Raw genomic sequence first — 19,754 nt, 5'->3', positions numbered from 1 at the left:
CACACACTGTATATATGTGTGTGTATATGTATATATATATGTACATATATATATCTATCTACACACACACACACACACACATATATATATATATATATATATATATATATATATATATATATATATATATATATATATATATATATATATATATATATATAATCACTTTACACATATCAGCTGCATTAAAATTTGAAACAATTATATATACACACATACAAACATGCTGGACATTATAATATATATATACACATATATTATACTATATAATATATATATATATAATATATATTATATATATATATATATATATATATATATATATATATATACTTTACACACAAAAACTGCATATATGCAAATAATGCTGGAATCTTTCAAGTGAATAAAAATTATTACAATAAATTAGTGCTGGAACAGAGACAAAACCACACTACCTCACACGTGCAGATCTGACACGGCCGATCCACTAGTGTAAATTTCTGACCGGACGTGTACCGAACTTGATTGTATTCGCAGGATTGGTCACATGTTGGACAGCAGGATCCATTAACCTTTACCTGATTCGGACACGTAAGTTCTGGGCAAAGCAAAACTGAGCATTCGACACGACCTTCCTATGTTTGGGGAGAAGGGAAAAAGTTTTCACTTGTATATAATAATGCTGACAGTAAATTTGGTTTCAAAAATGCGTTCCTGTTATGAGGAATTGGGTAACCAATTTTTTTTTTTTTATTTTGAGCTTTCCAGCAAAAGTGATTCTGTTTTTGATACTCTTTAACATATAAAAACTTCAGCTGTTTGTGCTGCTGTCACATTTTCAAAGCAAATGTCCTCAAAAGATGAGTTTATTAGAAGCTCTGAAGAATATCAAAACTTTTGAAGCCTATTTTCTCAGAATGGGGAAAAAATTATTTACGTCAGTTCGTCAAAATGGGGACGAATTTTCAAGTAACTTTATTTGTGGGGTGGGGGTGGGGTCGGGGGGAGGCTAGACCATAGTACAGTTTTATTTGAGTTAGAATGAAGAGATCAGCATGATGAATATCTTGTACTCTTTATGTAGAGCAAAACTGACATCAGCTACCTTGAAGGACGAAAGACAAGAGAAAGAATTTCTGTGGAATGATTTCATGTTTGCTGATATGAAAATTTATTGTTCTGTATATTGAAGCGTGTATTCGTATTCCTTAACTTCTGAAGCCCGTCTTACTGAGATGAAGAGGAAATTTAAATTTCCTGCCCCTAATATAAAAGAGAAAAGAAACAGCTCATGGAATAATCTATTGTATACCTATGTATTATAATTATTATCTATTTTAATTTATTGCTGCATGTTTACGTGTACATTTGTGTAATTTGTGTATATTCAAGAACAATGAAACCCATATTCATATTCCTTTTGAATATGAATATGGGGTTTTGTTGTTGAGATGAAGTGGAAATTTAAACTTCCTGTCCCTAGTATGGAAGAGAAAAGAAGCAGCTCATGAAATAATTTAGTGTATATCAATGTATTACCACTTGTATGTATTATAATTCATTGCTGTAGGTTCATTTACACATATGTGAATATTCAAGAACCATGAAATATGATTACTATTATTATTAATCAGAAGATGAACCCTATTCATATGGAACAAGCCCACAGGGGCCATTGACTTGAAATTCAAGCTTCCAAAGAATATGGTGTAATACCTGGCAAATGCAGTCCTGACACGTATATGGATCAGTGAATCGGGCATCGTGAGGGTAGACCTTATCCTCGTAGAGACAGTGACTCGTTGGGCACCGAGGACAACATTCTCCTGGGATCTGGCTCTCGACGGGGCACGAAAGCTCTGGGCATTTTCTTCGCGCGCATTTCACGGATCCCCTCTGAAAGTCACAGGGAAGGATTCTTTATCGCACAATAGGACTCAGAGAGTAAAGCTAGGATAGCAAAGAGATCAGATCCTAGGCCTAGGGGAGGGATTCTTTATCACAGAGTAGGACTCAGAGAGTAAAGCTGGATAGTAAAGAGATCAGATCCTAAGTCCCAGGGAAGGATTCTTTATCACAGAGTAGGACTCAGAGAGCAAAGGTACAATAGTAAAGAGATGGCTGCTTTCTTTAGAACTGTCAAATCTGAATCTCGTAGACATAGGGTTGTCACTGGTCAGAATTTCAAAATTTGGGCATTTGCGAGAGTTTACTATCCCCTAACACATTTAATATCGTATCAAGGTGAGACCATTTTATAAACAAAATAAGATGTAGTAGTACTATAGAAAATGCGAAAAAAATTATTAATTCTAACGGTATTTATGAATGCCAATGACACAGTGGGTATCACTTTATCACTTCCATCCCAAATTCCATCAGCTTCCACCAAGACACTGTTAATGGTCCGTGTTGTCGGCAAAACAACAATTCAAACAAAATTAATGTCAGATATTCATGGCTTGAAGTAATGGCGTCGATTTTATAAACAGTTCGTGATTTTAAACCTTGATGAAACAGGAGCAATCAAGACAAAATAATTACGGATGGTTTTAAATGTAGAAAATCTTCGATTCCTTATTACTAGATCTAAACATTTATCAGTCACGAAACTTAATGCTAGATAGAATGGTAATAAAAATATAAAACTTTGTTTACTGAAATATTGTCGATTAATACGTAACAAAATCCCATAAAACCTCAAGAAACTTCTAGATTATCTAAATCTTGGTGTCTGTTAAAAACCACTGAAAAACTTTTTTTTTTAACAAAATTTAATAAATTATTAGCTGAAGATCGGCACAGGCTCTTGCCCCAAGTCTAAATAAGAGTAATAAACTGTGAGATAGGATGCGTATGATACGAATGAAATGCAGTCAAGACTGAACGAGTATGATACGAATGCAATGCAGTCAAGATCGAACGAGTATGATATGAATGCAGTGCAGTCAAGGCTGAATGAATATGGTGCGAATGCAATGCAGTCAAGACCGAACGAGACGAGTATGATACGAATGCAATGCAGTCAAGACAGAACGAATATGATGGGAATCCAATGCAGTCAAGACCGGACGAGTTTGATGATGCAATGCAGAAGATCCAACGCAAATGCAGTCCAGGCTGAACGATTATGATACGAATGCAATGCAGTCAAGACAGAACGAGTTTGATACGAATGCAATGCAGTCAAGACCGAACGAGTTTGATACGAATGCAATGCAGTCAAGATCCAACGAGTATGATATGAATGCAATGCAGTCCAGGCTGAACGATTATGATACGAATGCAATGCAAGACAGAACGAGTTTGATCAATGCAATGCGAACCGAACGAGTTTGATACGATGCAATGCAGTCAAGACAGAACGAGTTTGATACGAATGCAATGCAAAGACCGAACGAGTTTGATACGATATCAAGGCTGAACGAGTGATACAATGCAATTCAGTCAAGACAGAACGCTGAACGATTCAAGACCGAACGAGTTTGATACGAATGCAATGCAGTCAAGATCGAACGAGTATGATATGCAATGCAGTCAAGCCCGAACGAATATGATACAGTCAAGGCTGAACGATTGATGATACGAAGACTGAACGAGTCTGATATGAATGCAGGTGCAAGATCCAAAGATACGAATGCAGTCAAGGCTGAATAAGTATGGTAATGCAATGCAGTCAAGACCGAACGAGTATATGAATGCAATACAAATGCAATGCAGTTAAGGCCGAATGGGTACGATTGCAATGTCAAGTCATGACTGAACGATTATGATACAAATGACTGAACGAGCAGTCAAGGCTGGTATAATACAAATGCAATGCAGTTAAGGCTGAACGAGTATGATACTAATACAATGCAGTCAAGGCTGAATGAGTATGATACGAATGCAGTGCAGTAAAGACCGAACGAATATGATACGAATTCAACGAAATTTCGACGTACCTTACAAAGACAGGTGTGGCAAGGGTCACTTGGGGAGAAGATAGTCTCTCCCTCCTCCAGGAGGGTTTCGTGGTACCTGCAGCCAACCGAACACGAAGGGCAGCAGTTGACGACCCTAGGGTGCGTGCATGGTGCCTCGGGGCACTGGGAAGGATTAAAAGATTGTCAAAATCAACTGGAAAGATTGACTTGGTAATTTCTGGTCACTGGTGAAGCAACACCTACGCTTACTGACGCATGCCGATAAAAGTTAAAAGGGCCTGAATGAAATTTAAGACTTGAAATTAAATAATATATTTTTCATAGAAGAATTTTAGTATTGCCGAGCTTTTGTTTCAATGCAGTTTTAAATTAAAAATCACGACTTGAAAAAATATCGAAAGTTTCCATTTTGTAGCTTAGAAACAGTCTAATAAAACGAGAAATTATTAAATAGAAATTTAATCTTTTGTCTTTCTATTAACTTATTCCCAAGTACTTCAACAAAACGAAACAATAGCATTCAGCAAAGAAATCATTCCTATTCTTCTCTCATTTAAGAAAATGTCTGACCTTCAAAGGGTTGCAAGTAACTGACCCCGCGGTACACCGACACTCCTCACAAGGTTTTCCAGGATGAGAAAACACCATTCCGTTCTCAATGTCTCGCCCCTCGAATAAACAACCTGTGGAATAACTCATCTGTTGACAGCGGAATTATAGGATGCGTCCACACTGCAGCAAAATATGTCATCAACATGTTGACTACTTATCGCACACGCATCACAAGCAGCAAAATATGTCATAAAAATATTGGAAACTTACTGTACACACATCACAAGCAGCAAAATATGTCATAAACAGATTGGAAACTTATCGCACACACATCACAAGCAGCAAAATGTGATAAACATACTGGAAACTTATCACACACACGTCACAAGCAGCAAAATATTTCATAGACAGGTTGGCAACTTACCGCCCACACATCACAAACATGTTGAATACATGTCAGCGACTTATTAGCAGTCCTAACCAGCTCTTCATACGATTATGAAGCGCTTGCCAAAGATCCGTTCTCCACTTATGGTTGATGACTTGCTTTCAGCTTGTTCGTGATATGTATACGATAACTTACCGACGTGTGTTATGACATATTTTGCTAGTGGTTACGAGATAAATTAGTTTAATTTTGTGACACAAACTGGAAGGGTACATGAATGCTCCTAATGAATACACGAATGATGAAAAATATTGAAAGACAAAATCTGTCAAATTTCAGGAGAAGGATTATTGTTTTTCAATTCTGTATGAGCGATAAATCATAAAAAGAAAACTGTCACAGTGTTATTGTAACTAGAATGATTTAGAGGAATCCTTTAACACAAAATAATTACGGATGATTTTAAAATATAGAAAATCTTTGATTACGCTTGACTAGATCTTCACATTCAACAATCATGAAACTTAACGCTAGATGGAATGGCAACAAAAATATTAAAGTTGTTTGCTGAAAAAGTTTGAATTAATAAGTAAGAGAATCTCAGAAAAACCTCAGAAAACAGAAAAATTCTCTAAATCTTGATGTCTATCAAAAACCACTGAAAAACAAGATTTTAACAAAACTAAATGAATTTGCCGAAGATCGGCAGGTTTAGATTAAGATCATCTTAGATCTCGCCCAAAATCTAGGCAACAGTGATAAACTGCGAAGGGCTTAAGAGACCTGACATAGACCTGTGGACTCAGCCAAAGGAACCTACTTCCACAGTGAGGACAGCATCCCACAGTCGCAGGATGCGTGCAATAGACGCTCGGGCACTTCACGGGGACACAAGTGACGTACCCAGCGTGGCAAATGCATTCCTGGCATTCGGCCATGCCACTGGGGAACATTCCACCATCCGGAATGATGACGTCACCGTACTGGCACCCGGATCCACACTCGGGGCAGCATTTCCCCGGCACTGGGTATGGGCACCGGGGACGATCACACGGAATGGCTGTGCACTGGATGTCCCCCATCTGGTGTGAGAGTTTATTGAAAAAATTAAGGGGATTTACTAAGTTACTTCACAGGAAGTGTATAAAGGGTAGAATAAAGACCGTTGCCCGGTTGAATGTGAAGGGAAAAGGTTCAGACATTAAGATTAATGTGAAGAGAAAATGAAGAAGTGTGGTAATCGAACTAGCTGGTTTGTATCTAATTACTGTCTCCGTCTTACACCAATCTACGTATTTTAGTTCCCATGATACATGCATATAAGGGAAAAATAACATGTACTTTGGAATTCAGAAAAAATCATGTCAGTTGAAAGTTCTTCCATATTCGACCTATACACAATACCTATACGTATATATTTTGTACCCATATGAATACAGCTGTTGTAGCACTATAATTGACTATTTAATCAAATGAACGCCAAATACATATCACAAGTCACCAACTAACACAACATTGTTCATTTAATCCACAATGAACCCACAAGGTACTGACTGATCTTCTTGACAAAATGTAACTGTATACATGCACTTGTTACTGCTCTACAATCGCCCATATAATCAAACGAACGAAAAATACAAGTCACATAACTTTCATAACAGTGTTAGACTCTCGTTATTTCTCAATGAACCTACAAAATACTGATTGATTTTCTAGACATATACGACTGAAAAGTGTTACATTCTCGTTATTTCCCAACGAACCTACAAAATACTGATCGATTTTCTGGACACATACGACTGATCAACTCACGTAAGTGTTACGTCGTTTCAAAATGAACCTACAGGAAACTGACTGATCTTCTAGACTTACACGACCGATAAACAAAACTCCGCTCAAAACCTACCCTGCAGGAGCACTGGGCGCAAGGATCACTCGGATCCGGGAAGTGCTGCCCGTTGTGATAGAGGACCCCCTCGAACAGGCAATTGTAGCACATCTGGCAACACCCGTCGGCATCCGGCGCCGGGTACGTGCACGCGGGCGCCGAGCAGTACCGCGGGTAGCACGTGACGTCAGGGTAGTCGCAACGGCACTCGGTGCAGGGGTCGTAGAACGACTCGAACGTCTCGCCGATGTAGTAGATCTCGTCCTCGTATTCGCATTCTGATCGTGGGAAGAGAAGAGATGGGAAAGTGTTTTGAACTGAATATAGAATTCAGGCCATAGGCCAAACACTATGAACTCTGAGGCCATTCAGCGCTGAAACAGAAATTGACAGCATGAAAGGTTAGGCGATGCTAGAAAATAAGATGGAAGAAAGAGAATACGAAAGGGGTTGCAGTTAGGGGCCGAAGGCACGCCGCAAAGAACCTTAAGTAATGCCGCATGAGGTGCACTGACGGAATTAGCCCCCTTACCGGGAAGGGGGAAAGGGGGAAGGAAAAGTGTTTTGATTTCTGGTTTATGAAGGTCAAACATACATGCAACTGGAACAGATGGACGTTGATAATGACTGACTGAAAGGATTTCAGTGAAAACAATGGATAATTTAACAGAATACTGAACTAATCCGCCAGAGTCGCTGATTCCATAAGAGAGAGAGAAAGAGAGAGAGAGAGATTATGGGCCATCTGGCATCATACCTAACAGGGTCGTTAATTCCAAAGAGAGAGAGAGAGAGAGAGAGAGAGAGAGAGAGAGAGAGAGAGAGAGAGAGAGAGAGAGAGAGAGAGATTGTAGGCCATCTGACATTACAACTAAAGGGTCGTTAATTCCAACTGTTCAAATCACGAGATTTCTTATCATCCAATTTGTGTTTTATGGTCAGTTTTACTGCATGCATATAAAAATTATTTTATTATGCTACTAAAGTAATAATAAGATGGTTCCTGTTGGCAGATCAGTATCCAGTGGTCCACACCATCTGCAAAGTGAACAGAACAGAACTGTTTCTGCAATGTCATTGAAATTACATGAAAAATTGGATCTTGACCAATGACCCCAGGGCAACTAGGTCAGTCATAGATTAATCCATAATAATAATAATAATAATAATAATAATAATAATAATAATAATAATAATAATAATAGATCATTCATTCGTAAGAAAATTCTTAAAAAGAAGAGTTACAACGATGAATATAACTGAAGGAATAAAAATAGACAAATAAAAAAAAACAATAAGTAAGTACAGACTAAAACAAAAAAAAATAGAAAAACTAAGACAAATAAGATAATTAAATAAGGCAAATAAAAAGGCAATAAATACGTACATACTAAAACAGCAATGACAGGAAAACTAGGACAAAGAAGATATTTAAATAAGGAAATCTGATCTTTTTGTCCTGAAGCATCTATTAAAAACATAAGATTTGCTTGACATTTAAACGATTCATATTTGGCCAAAAACCAAACGTGAATTGAAGCATTCGTTCTATTCAGAATGAAAAGAGGCAGATATCAAAGCTTCTCTTTTTAAATCAAGGAACAACCCAGTTACAAAAAAATGTATATTCGAGGATGAATAATGAATCAAGAGCTTCAGTTAATATCTCAATAAATGTTGGCTCCATTAAGGCATTGCCGAGAGAAAAGAGAGAAGATAAAAGTTTTCGTAGCTGAACCAAAGGCTACATTTGGCCCACTCACCAATGGAAGCCTACGAGATGAGAATCCATTGGATGAGATTTATTACTTATGTTTATTGATTGATGAGATTACCTAGCGTCAAACGACTAAGGTCAAAGACCCTAGGCGGCGTCAGAGAGCTTTTTGCTCTCTGGCGCCTGGTTTAAGCACATTGCACAAATTCTAGCATTTATTTATAATATAATTAACCATTATAATATAAATTATGATGATTAAAAATATTCTGAAGAAACACGGCGCTTGTATGAGTACTTACTTGAATGATATTTTTTAACAACTCGGATAAGAGAAGATTATGTTAATTTGTGAGACTCTGTTTACCAGTGATATTTTCACTACTTGTATTACAAAGAAATGTTTTTATGCTTTAAATAAAACTTTGCATTCCTTTAATACACTGCTAATTGATTTTTAAATGAATATTTAATGGCTCATTCAACCAACTGTCTTAAGGAAGTCATTGCAAGTCTCTTTATCAACTGATGACGTCATAGAGGCTTCCGGGATCCTCGCTTGAATGCGATTGACCATATGGATATATTTGTTCCTTTTAAACCCTTTAAAACACTTTTCAAGTTGTATTAGTAACTGGCCCGATAGAAAACTTGTATACTAAACGTAACAAACATTAACAGTTAGAGAGTTCTTGAAATTGTCATAGATATTACATAAAATATATAAGTCTTTCAAGATACAAAATAATTTTTTCCAGGAATCCAGAAGACTTAGCTCACTCCGACTCCTGGATTATCAAAGTAAAGAACCTTGGGCCTTTCACTTGTTATGGAGCCGATTTCAGACTTCGTAACATTTGGTGTCCCGAGAGTCGTTTTCGGCTCAGAAGGCCTAAGAGGAAGACCCCATGTGGTGGGTCAAAAAGCCCTCTAGGAATCCCCGAATAAGGACTACCTCTCGGTTTGGGGTTCCGAGACAGGACAGGTTCCTGACGTCCCCCGCCAATCCAGGAGTCCAGACTCATTTTCTCCCTTCTTTTTCTTCTGCTTCTTCTTCTTCCTTCAGCCCTCAGTTGGTTCATCTGGCTAAGATTATTTGTTTGGTAATTAGTTTAGTATATTGAATATATCTTTGTTCCTCCTGGCATTACAGTTTTTGAATAGAAAAGTCCTTTTTTTAGCTCTAAATGCCTTAGTTTTCACATCCTTTCAGTAGTCTCAAAGCCATATATACAAAGGTCCTTTTACCAATATATATATTTTGTATCTTAGATCCAGTAACCTATGTTTTATTTTACTTTGCTTTTACCATGAGTGCTTTTACAAATCTTGATTTTTTTTATTATTCATAAAAATATACGTCAAAACACATCAACTTTCGATCTTCGTTTGAACAGGTAGCGAATGAAGCTCAGTAAAGATTCGTCCATGACCTTATCCCGTGGGCATTTATTCATTACTGGCCAGCTCTGATTGGCTGATGATCAACATTTCCGGTGTCGTTGGCATATTGCGGTAAATGTTAAACTCTTTCTTCAGTAACATATTTAAGTGATTATATATATATATATATATATATATATATATATATATATATATATATATATATATATATATATATATATATATATAATATATATATATTATATAAATCATAAATATATATAATATATATCTATAATATATAATACAAGCACATAAATATAAATATATCATATATTCCTATATATACACAAATAACAATGAGCTTTCAATAATTATGATTCATCTCATTAGTATAACAAGGCTATAAATCATAAATCACGAGATTCCTTATCATCCAATTTGTGTTTTATGTTCAGTTTTACTGCATTGCATATAAAAATTAATTATTATGCTACTAAAGTACAATAAGATGGTTCACAGAAAAGACAAACTGGTATCAACCAGCTCTCAGATCAGACACAAACAGAACAATGAGTTTCTGCAATGTTGATTCATCTCATTAGTATAACAAGGCTACACATAGGCAAATGTCAGTCAAACTGTTCAAATCACGAGATTTCTTATCATCCAATTTGTGATTTATGTTCAGTTTTACTGCATGCATATAAATATTATGCTACTAAAGTAATAATAAGATGGTTCCTGTTGGCATATCAGTATCCAGTGGTCCACATATATCTGCAAAGTGAACAGAACAGAACTGTTTCTGCAATGTTGAAATTTCAGAAAAATCGGATCTTGACCTCTGACCCCAGGGCAGAGGTCAGTCGGTGAGATTGGTCCATAATAATAATAATAATTAATAATAATGTACCCACAATGTCTGTTAATAATAATAATAATAGATCATTCATTCGTAAGAAAATTCCAAAAAGAAGAGTTACAGCGATGAATATAACTGAAGGAATAAAAATAGACAAAAAAAAAAAAACAATAAGTAAATACAGACTAAAACAAAAAAAAAATAGAAAAACTAAGACAAATAAGATATTTAAATAAGGCAAATAAAAAGGCAATAAATACATTCCATACTAAAACAGCAAATGACAGAAAAAAATTTAAAAATCAAAGAAGACATTTAAATTCGGAAATCTGATCTTTTTGTCCTGGAAACATCTATTAAAAACATAAGATTTGCAAAGAAATTTAAACGATTCATAATTAAACAAAAACCAAACGTGAATTGAAACATTCGTTCTATTCAGAATGAAAAGAGGCTCAGATATCGAATAAAAAAAAAAAATCAAGGAACGACAGTTACAAAAAAATGTATATTCGAGGATGAATAATGAAAAAAGAGCTTCAGTTAATATCTCAATAAATGTTGGCTCCATTAAGCCATTGTCGAGATAAAAAGAGAAGATAAAAGTTTTCGTGGCTGAACCAAAGGCTACAGTTTGGACAAGTAGTGCACCAATGGAAGCCTTCAGAGATGAGAACAATTGGATGAGATTTATTACTTATGTTTATTGATTGATGAGAAAACCTGGCGTCAAACGACTAAATCAAAGACCTGGCGGCGTCAAAAGAGCCTTTTGCTCTCTGGCGCCTGGTTTGGGATTGCATTCTATTGGTTTATTTATAATATAATTAACCATTATAATATAAATTATGATGATTAAAAATATTCTGAAGAAACACGACGCTTTATTGAAAACCCTTACTAAATGATATTTTTAACAACTCGGATAAGAGAAGATTATGTTAATTTGTGAGACTTTTTTACCAGTGATATTTTCACTACTTGTATTACAAACCAAATGTTTTTATGCTTTAAATAAAACTTAGCATTCCTTTAATACACTGCTAATTGATTTTTAAATGAATATTTAATTTTCAACCAACTGTCTTAATGGTAGTCATTGCAAGTCTCTTTGTCAACTGATGACGTCATAAAGGCTTCCGAAGAGATCCTCGGACTGAATGCGATTGACCATATGGATATATTTGTTCTTTTAAACCCTTTAAAACACTTTTCAAAATTGTATTAGTAACTGGCCCGATAGAAAACTTGGATACTAAACGTAACAAACATTAACAGTTAGAGAGTTCTTGAAATTTATCTAGATATTACATAAAATATATAAGTCTTTCAAGATACAAAATAATTTTTTCTCCAGGAATCCAGAAGACTTAGCTCATCCGACTTTGGATTATGGCAAAGTAAAGAACCTTGGGCCTTTCACTTGTTAGGAGCCGATTTCAGACTTCACCAACATTTGGTGTCCCCACTCAGTCGTTTTCTGGCTCAGAAGGCCTAAGAGGAAGACCCCAGCCTGGGTCAAAAGCCCTCTTAGGAATCCCCTGAATAAGGACTGGCCTCTTGGTTTGGGGTTCTGAGACAGGACAGGTTCCTGACGTCCCCATCCAATCCAGGAGTCCAGACTCATTTTCTCTCTTCTTTTTCTTCTGCTTCTTCTTCTTCCTTCAGCCCTCAGTTGGTTCCATCTGGCTAAGATTATTTGTTTGGTAATTAGTTTAGTATATATTGAATATATCTTTGTTCCTCCTGGCATTACAGTTTTTGAATCGGAAGTCCTTTTTCAGCTCTAAATGCCTTGGTTTTCACATCCTTTCAGTAGTCTCAAAGCCCAGATATTGCAAAGGTCCTTTTACCAATATATATATTCTGTATCTTAGATCCAGTAACCTATGTTTTATTTTACTTTGCTTTTACCATGAGTGCTTTTACAAATCTTGATTTTTTTATTATTCATAAAAATATACGTCAAAACACATCAACTTTCGATCTTCGTTTGAACAGGTAGGAGAAAGATGCTAAGTTCAGCTTTCACGTATCAAGGCACGCATGCCAGTCCCTGCACGGCCTCATGAACGTGCGGAGCCAGACAGCAGAAACACAACGCAAATGACAACGTAAATGTACCGTAGACATCTGTGTAAATTTGTCTGCAGCATGCTGGCACGACTCTGTCTTGTTGGCATCACCTGGCCATTGCGCCAGTTAGGTCAGGTGTTCTTGTCTGACCTGCTCAAAACCCACGTTGGCCTGGTCTCAGGTGTCAGGCTGGATGTGGCCCGACCCGCATCAAATACAAGATGCCATGATGTGTACTTGCTGTTATAGGATTGTATCACAGGCAGCTGCCACGCCACCTGGGGTGCATACTCTGCCCCAAAGGTCTTGTCAGAATGGCGTGGGAGTGGACGCAAAGCTGATCCATCCCCAATGAGGAGATCAGTCTTTGGTTCTTTGACCTGGGATAAAACATGACTCTCCAGGACCGAGGTCATGCTGAGACTTCTATCATGTGTCCCCACCACCCTCACTAAGTATTGATGAGAATAATATATCATGGATTTGAAGCAATATCTTTATTAAATCAACTCTGAAATAAATGGAAATACAAATGCAAAAGGGCAAAATAATCCTGAATTGATACATTATTGATTTTTAAATAAGTCCAAAATAAATACAGGAACAGAATAGAAACAATGTTAAGAGAAGGTTTTTCAAAAAATCATAGAATTATCATATCAGAATGATTCCATGTTAAGAAAACTTCTAAAATTTAGGGCAAAATCTGTCATCTTTCTTTTTATTTATATGTGAGCTGTTTGTTTCATATTGATTAAACAATGGATTTGCAGATCATGGCTCTCTTCCTCTTCCCAATTTCCCAAGTATTGATGAAAGTAATATATCATGGATTTGAGCAACTCTTTTATTAAATCAACTAAAACAAACAGAAGTTCAAAAATGCACAGGTCTGCAAAATAATCCTGAATTGAACATTGTTGAATTTGCAGAAGTCCAAAATATATGCAGGATGACATTTGGGCCATTACAATCAATCTTCTGCAGGAGTGCTAACTAATCTTTCTCCTGCCAATGCACTCCGCCTTCAGCCTTTATAAAGTATTCCTTCAGCATGTTACAAGCCATTCCTTTGCATCCCTCTGGTCAGTGTTGCTGGTCACAGTTGGAACTGCTCCTAAGGACTCTGGTCACTCCTCCAGCTGTCCAGGGATGACAGCATGTGTGACAGGGTGCTTTGATTCCTTCTTGGAAAGAAGTAGCATTTCTTCTCATGCATCATATTGTGCAGAACACATGACAAAATTGGCATCACTAATGGACTGATCATGGTCAGGCTTCAAGCAACACCAGTGTGGAATACTGGAATCTGTTTGACTCTGAATCCCAAAGGCGTTGTCCACCGTCCTGCACCACCCTCAAACCTCTAAAATGCCTTCCTCATTGTTGTTTGGGTTTCTCAGCACAGTAATTCAGTCAGGGGAAGGCTCATCGCCAACTAGGAGTTTGTACAGGAGATCTTAGAGGGCATTGACCTGGCAGGGCATCCGGTGTCCTGGGGAACATTTGCTTCTCTTGCAACAGGATTTCTGCCAGTTCTGATGAAGCAAATACACCACCGTCTGACTCTGCTCCAATGGCTCAACCACTGCCATGAAGGAACTTGTATGAAGAGATCAGCAACTGCAAGTAATACCATGGAGTAGAACTTCTTGTAGTTGAAGATAATGTCTTCGCCATACTTGGGGCCACTGCCACTGCACCTAATGTGCTTCCATCTATTGGCTCCAATCAGCTGTGATTATGGATCTGTTCCACCGTTCCTCAAAATCCCCGTGACAACCTGCCACTTTCTCAGGTGTTTGATGTAGCAACAGAAGTTCCTGATCATTCGCAGGAGAGGAAGCAATGAAGTTATGGCCCTTCAGGTCTCTGGGCTTCTCTGAGACTAATGGTGTTGATGGGCTGACCACGTCAGATTCACTGCAGACTCTTTCCTGGGTGAATCACCTTGTGCTAGCCACTGATACTCAAGTGCAAGCCTGGCTCAAGATTTCTGAATGTCACTTTCTTCTTGCAGTGTTTGGTGGACACGTTCTTTGTTTGAAGAGGTCCTGGTGAGATGTTTGTAAATGTTCTGGCAATACAGCTCTGACCTCACTTTCTCAACTCCGCAATCAGGCTGTCTTTCCTGACCTTGTTCTCCTTTTCTGGTGGGGTGCTGAAATATGGAGATGCTTTTCCATGGAAGTGAGGTTTGGCAATCATTGCAAGATCAGTTGTGGTCGATGTTGTCCATCACAATGACAGTGGTGAACAACCCTTTTCGCAGTACAGACCACACCCTCCTCCACATATTTGCTAAGTTGTGGCATCTCCTAACTGTTGTCCAGACCTCCAGTACTCTGGTAGTATGAGTACTGAGGTATTACTGCATGTAGCATTTCAACCAGGTTTCTCTTCCTGGTTTTGGCATAGACTTAGAGTCCCATGTAGACTGGGAATGGTGTTTCTCTGTCTTTGGAGTGTCTATGAGTTGTTGCTCCTCTTTGTATCAGGGTAGCAGTTGAACTGCATGAGCTGTGCAATGGCCTGGTCTGACTTTGATGCTCCAAATCGTAACTGTGACTTGATGTCAGCCCCATGCTCAACCATCCCTACAAACTGGAGCAGGAGAGGAGGCGGCGAATTTCGTACACAAGCCTCAGAAAATGTGCCATCAAACCGTGACTGATGATCAAGTATAGACTTTCTGAGCCTATTTTCTGCTTTAGCAATGATAACTGCCTCTGAATTCAGATGATTGAGCAAGTGCTTTTCCATATGAATTTTGAAATGCAAGTAATACATCTCTGTAAGATTTATGAGCCTCATTCCGTGGGCATTTATTCATTACTGTTTGTCTTTGAGCTCTGATTGGCTGACGACTCTACACATTTTCCAGACGTTGTTGGTAAATGTGGCAAATATCTTTCAGCCGTAAATGTGACTGGATCATTGAACAATTGTTTTCAACAATATATATATCAGTTCTGACAGAACTATGGATATATCTGATTCTGACTCAGTGCTATATATATTTCTCAAGGCTCCTATAAACCTTTTCTGTTGTATAAATCATAAACAGGCATGGTGATCTATAATATCCCAATACAAGTCAACAGAAAGACAATCACTGGTATCAACATTCACGCAATTTCAAGATCAAGGCCCAAACTAGCCAATGAGATCAGATTTGCAATTTCTTATGAAAATCATCTCATTGTCATGACTGGTTCGGCGCATTTTGCCTATAGTCTCAACTGTTGCAAATCTGGTCATTGGATCATCCAATTTGTGTTTTATGTTCAGTTTAGTGTTGCATATAAAAATTAATTATTATCACTAAAGTAATTTAAGATGGTTTTTGTTGAAGTTAGCCTCCAGTGGTCCATCACCTTCATCCAGCCTTGCTGATCCATTATCAGTGCAATTTCATTAATTTCACTGAAAAATCGGATCTTGACCTCCAGCATTGTGTACCCATCAAAGTCAGGACATGATGACTTGGATGTGTTTGTCAGTGCTCACCTCTTTGTCCTATATACAAAGACAACACAAACTCCAGTTTGTTTTTATACTGCTCAATATTGGATTGGCATCACATTCTGCCATGATTTCACTATATGATTAAGACCAACTTATCCAGACCCCACCTTAAACAAAGCACACATTCCTTCTGGGTTTCAATATTTAGGCGGTGAGGTCTCCTACACCCTAGCCCGATCATTCATCCAGTGCCATTTAATGTTCAAGGTTCTGTACACCATCAATGTCTGTTTTATCCATTGTACAGCCCCCCATACCCTTGTGCTCTCCCATAACTGGATCATCCTGTGATATTCAGGTTTCCTATCTAACTATAAGAATAATCTGGGGCTGTATAAAGATGAATTTATGACAATAAACTAAATTTCTTTTTAAACTACTAGTCTAAGACTATCTTAGTAAAGCTGGAAGAAACATCTTCCATGCTGAGTTACAGATGTGATTCAGAAAATGCCCTGGTTGAAAAAACATACACTCTTTTAAATTTATTAATTTTCCTTCAAAATTGATGAGTTATTCGAAAGAGATTTCATTAATAAAACCACTGTCAACTGGAGATCATTTTAGAATGACGTTGAAAGCAGATTATTTCTCATTATAATTATTGTTTCTATTTTCTTGGCACATATCAGCCCCCATATTTAACACAGGTAAACTGGTAACTGAGCAACTCAGAAAATAATATTCAAAAAAATCAGTATGGAAGACTTTACCATATTGCTAGAAGCAAATTTGCCATTCTACCGAAAAACAAAATCTGTCGATACTGGCCTCCATCTTGGAATTTGGCCGCCATATTAAATTTTTTGCTTTCCAGGCCCTTTCGCTGATAGAGGGAACTAAAAAAAAAACTTGACAAAAAATTTCATGCTTGTTTCACTTCTGAACGATTCTTATGAAATATGCAATTATCTGCTGCACTAAAGAGCTTAACTTAGCTAATTGCCTGAGGAACCGTGTACCTCTGAAACCGACATCCCTCGGCCCTCGGCAGAGCTTTCTAAGTAAAAAATAAATAAGTAAAAAATAAATAAATAAATAAATAAATAAAAAAATAGAATAAAAAATAAAAAAATAAATAAATAAATAAAACAAAAAAATACAAATCATAATAACAAAAGTCTAAACGGAAAATATTGAATTAACTGTTGTTCAGAGTGAGAGATATATCATGAAAAAGGGCGATTGGAGTGTAGAAAAGTTGATACATTCCTTGAAATAGTTGTAACATAAACAGAAATCTATTTGGGTTTTGATACATCCAAAGGCTATATTTCATTGACTACCTTCTATGACACAATGCTTGTTGCAAGCACACATAACAATGTTTGCATTCTTGCCCGATCTCTCACAAGAGTATCACTTTATTTCATGTCTCATACATACACAAACGGTACATGTTACATGTGCAAACACACACAAGCACACGCACACTCACACACACACACACACACTCACGCATACACATTAAGCACACGATAGTTTCAGAGAGGATAAGCTAACCCACTTCACTAAGAAATTTAATCGATTGCAGGTAGTGATAGGCGCGTCCAAAAAAAAATAAATAAATAAATAAAAAAAAAAACTGTGGGAATGATGAAACCTTAAGAAGGTCATTGTGGTTTTTAAAAATGTATATACAGTATATATCTGGTAAAAGTGACCAGTATATTCTAGCCTAAAAAGCAAAAGCCGTTGAAACGTTATGACACGAAGTTACGAGTTGGCCTAGTCAGCTGAAGTAAAAATTTTTTTAAATATAAATAATTTATGTAGCCTATGAATGAGTGAAATACCCACACACGCACACGCACACGCACTCACACACACACGAGCATATATATATATATATATATATATATATATATATATATATATATATATATATATATATATATATATATATATATATATATATATATATATATATATGCATGTGTGTGCGCGTGTGTAAAATAAAAATTAATAACTAGGAAACAAAACTATAAATATAAAAGATGAAGAGAGATGAATAAAAAAAACTTCATCACACCACGATTTCTCGATTCCCATTGTGCTCCACCAAAATCCTGAATAAATAAAAAAAAAAAAAAAAGAGAGAGAGACAGCCGTCAGAAATATGTCTACAATCCGCAATCACTCCAGGCAATCAAGCACAAGAGCTTCAGCATTTTGGAAAACAACAATCCCACCCCTCCCCCAACCCCCCGTGAAATCACTCGCTGCTGGTGCGCTAACGAGCCGGTAGTGAGCAAATAATATAATGTTGCTAAACCATTAATCACTCTTTGAGACTCGCGCGACTGGGGGAAATCGCTGTCACTTGGTTCATGATCGCTCCCACTAATTACCAGGAAGGAAGAGGAAAAGGAGTTAGAGAACACGGTTAATACAAAGGAAAAAGGAATTACGTGGGCGACGTGGAAATGGTTTCGGCAAATCAAAAGATAGCTCTCAATTTTCGCAAAACAACTATTGCAGAGGTGTCGTGTTTTTTTACCATAACTGAAAGTACAACGATAGGTATTGGTATCAAATCCAATTATGAAATAATTATTTTCAAGAAATGGATTTTTGCTTTCTTCCACTTTCGGGCAAGTTTTCGCTGAAAGGCACGTATTGTGATATAATAATATCTTTTAGATCAGAATATATGACACTAATTGCAAGTTGAGTATATGGTGATTAAAAACGTGTAATTAATGGAAGCCTTAAAAATCTACCACCAAATAATCATAATGCAGAATAGGTCAGAGATCAACAGCTCAGCTCTACCGGGATGGTGTCGAATAATTTCGAGGTCAAACGTGTTTGACCCAAGGTGAAGATACACAGACACAGGCTGAAACATACACACACACACACACACACACACACACACACACACACACATATATATATATATATATATATATATATATATATATACATACATATATATATATATATATATATATATATATATATATATATATATATAGATATATACACTGTTTTATCATACCAAAAGTAAAATTATATGTACTGGTATTAAATCTCATTGAAATACTTTTATTTCGTACAATTTTTCTTTGGAAGGCAGGTAAATTTTAATCTATCGATATATTATGATACGATAATATTACCTTGATCTGAATACATGAATCTAACTGTAAGTTGAGTATAGGTTGATTAAAAACTAATGATTAATGAGATGAAAGTCTTAAAAATCTAAAATCAAATCATCATAATTCAAAGTAGGTCAGTGATAAACTCTACCGGGATGGCACAGAATGGTTTAGAGGTCAAACGTGCTTGGCCCAAGGTGAAAACGCACAAACACCCACACACACACTCACACACACAGCTAACTCATTATTCTCTCTCGTGTGTGTGTGTTGCGATGTGTAGTGTGTACCCTGATACTCGATCTGGGCCATTACCCAAATTGCTTGACGTGAACATTAAAG

The 19,754-nt window shown here is 36.8% G+C and overlaps 1 protein-coding gene across 1 annotated transcript in view; it reads right to left on the bottom strand.

Annotated features, from left to right (window-relative positions):
- The window catches only part of LOC136826712 (kielin/chordin-like protein), a 45,142-nt gene that overhangs the window by 9,188 nt on the left and 16,200 nt on the right, over window positions 1-19,754 (bottom strand). The window contains exons 15-20 of the mRNA XM_067084105.1: window positions 6,755-7,014; window positions 5,669-5,930; window positions 4,479-4,591; window positions 3,927-4,070; window positions 1,699-1,878; window positions 438-617 (exon numbers count right to left, since the gene is read on the bottom strand). Coding sequence (XP_066940206.1) covers window positions 438-617; window positions 1,699-1,878; window positions 3,927-4,070; window positions 4,479-4,591; window positions 5,669-5,930; window positions 6,755-7,014 — 1,139 coding nt within the window. The remainder of the gene's footprint in view (window positions 1-437; window positions 618-1,698; window positions 1,879-3,926; window positions 4,071-4,478; window positions 4,592-5,668; window positions 5,931-6,754; window positions 7,015-19,754) is intronic.

The sequence above is a fragment of the Macrobrachium rosenbergii genome, chromosome 41 (assembly GCF_040412425.1).
Source record: "Macrobrachium rosenbergii isolate ZJJX-2024 chromosome 41, ASM4041242v1, whole genome shotgun sequence".
Lineage (NCBI taxonomy): Eukaryota > Metazoa > Arthropoda > Malacostraca > Decapoda > Palaemonidae > Macrobrachium > Macrobrachium rosenbergii.
The sequence above is the reverse complement of the archived record's forward strand: the minus strand, read 5'-3'. Positions and strand labels throughout refer to the sequence as shown.